General features: G+C 52.4%; 1 protein-coding gene across 1 annotated transcript; it reads right to left on the reverse strand.

Annotated features, from left to right (window-relative positions):
* Positions 1 to 46: 46 nt before the first annotated feature.
* On the reverse strand, positions 47 to 1,288 carry KVP18_003968 (uncharacterized protein; the record flags this gene model as incomplete). Its single annotated transcript, XM_067956134.1, has 1 exon — positions 47 to 1,288. One exon carries the CDS (start codon positions 1,286 to 1,288, stop codon positions 47 to 49), a length of 1,242 nt encoding a protein of 413 aa, XP_067806844.1.
* Positions 1,289 to 1,574: the final 286 nt, after the last annotated feature.

Raw genomic sequence — 1,574 nt, forward strand, 5'->3', positions numbered from 1 at the left:
TTTTTCACATCATTAGCAATATTCATTAATTACTTGCATATATACCTTAAATTGTCTTGGCTTGCTCAATTAGCGGCTGAGTGCGCTTTACCCAGGGAGAAAACACCTCCAAAAAGGCTTCCCACTTGGAAATCGGCACATCCACCCCCACGTGGATACGCATCTCATGGTCACAAGGACAGGCGTTGCCGGTGCAACCGCAAGACTCCCCTTCAGAGGTAGGCACCGACCGTGGAACCCGGTCAGCGAGAGTAGTATCTTGGGCAAAGGATGCGCTCGAGTTGGTGACCTCGACTTCCTGGGCAGCCGTCTTGGTGCGAGCAGGAACCCCGGTCGGAGTGGGGAAGAGCTCCCCTTCACAGTACATGTACTTGATCGAGTCCAATGCGAACAGAATGATTTCGTTGATGGTCGGGATGTTTTCACCTTCAAGACTGTAGAACAGACCTTGTACTCCAGCATCCTCGAACAGCTTCTGGTAGTGTTCTCGGAGGCACTCCGACTCAGAGGTGGCATGAGGACAGTTTCCATAATACTTCACATAGTCGAACCCAGCGTTCGCCGACGGCGTTACCACCACGGGAACCATGGCTTCCATGGACTTCATCGCCGTCATGGTTTCCTCCACCGTTGGGTACTCGTGGCGTAGGCAGTTATCAGGCGTGTCGACTACGGACCCGTGGCCCATCAAGTCGTCGAAGAAAGGCCAGGGTCCACAAGCAGCGACAATCTCGTCGAATCGATCGCTATCAGCGCCCTTCAACGTTCCAGCCTCATGCTTGGCTCTCAACACCAGCAGTTCCTTGTAGGTTTCGCTGCCCTTGCGGCAGGGACCGTAATGAAGGGTCCACGCGTCATGAAAATGGTCGGTTCCCCAGTTTTTATTCCAATCCTGGATGTTCCTCTTTGCGTCACCAGCAGTATGAGGTAGTGCGTCAGTGGTAGAAAGAACCACTCTAATCATTGCAGTCTGGTCACTGTGACCTCCAGTTAATCCAGTCGAGAACCCCCAGGCAGGATCATTTGCGATGGACACTAAAGAACCCAACATGTTCTCGCGGTAGTCTCCGCCTCCGCTGATGTTGACTTCATTCATTGCGCGACTTAAAGCGTCAGCGTCGGAAGTTAACGGAGATCGTAGCTTGTAACAGTGGTCGCGGTAGTAGCTCTTGGGGTATCCGCCGTGATCTCCGAATCCGCTGATGGGAATCGGCTTGTCAGTGAACGAACTGAAACCAATTTTGGATCCGGGGAACTTTGTGGACACCTCTCCCATAAGGCCATGCATATTGTCCCGAAACTGTTTCACCACCGATGCGAAGGATCCACTAACGTCTTGGTTTATCGCCAACTCAAACTGTACCTGGCAACTCGCGTCGTAGTCCGGATTCGAATGGAAGAGATCTGCCACGTTGCCCTCTCTCTTCGTTCGGAGGCGCCTTCTGGAACTATGCTTTAAAAAGTCCTCGAAGCTGCGGCCGTTGACCAAAGTCTTCTCGTTGATAGAGCTTGTAAGCCAGGCAGGGTTCGCTGACAAAGCCGAGGAGAGAAGAACAGCTCCGATAGTCCTCATT

Source organism: the organism of the source record quoted next (assembly GCF_019968955.1).
Source record: "MAG: Porospora cf. gigantea A chromosome Unknown PgA_NODE_6973_length_1574_cov_2248.77, whole genome shotgun sequence".
NCBI classification, from domain to species: domain Eukaryota; phylum Apicomplexa; class Conoidasida; order Eugregarinorida; family Porosporidae; genus Porospora; species Porospora cf. gigantea A.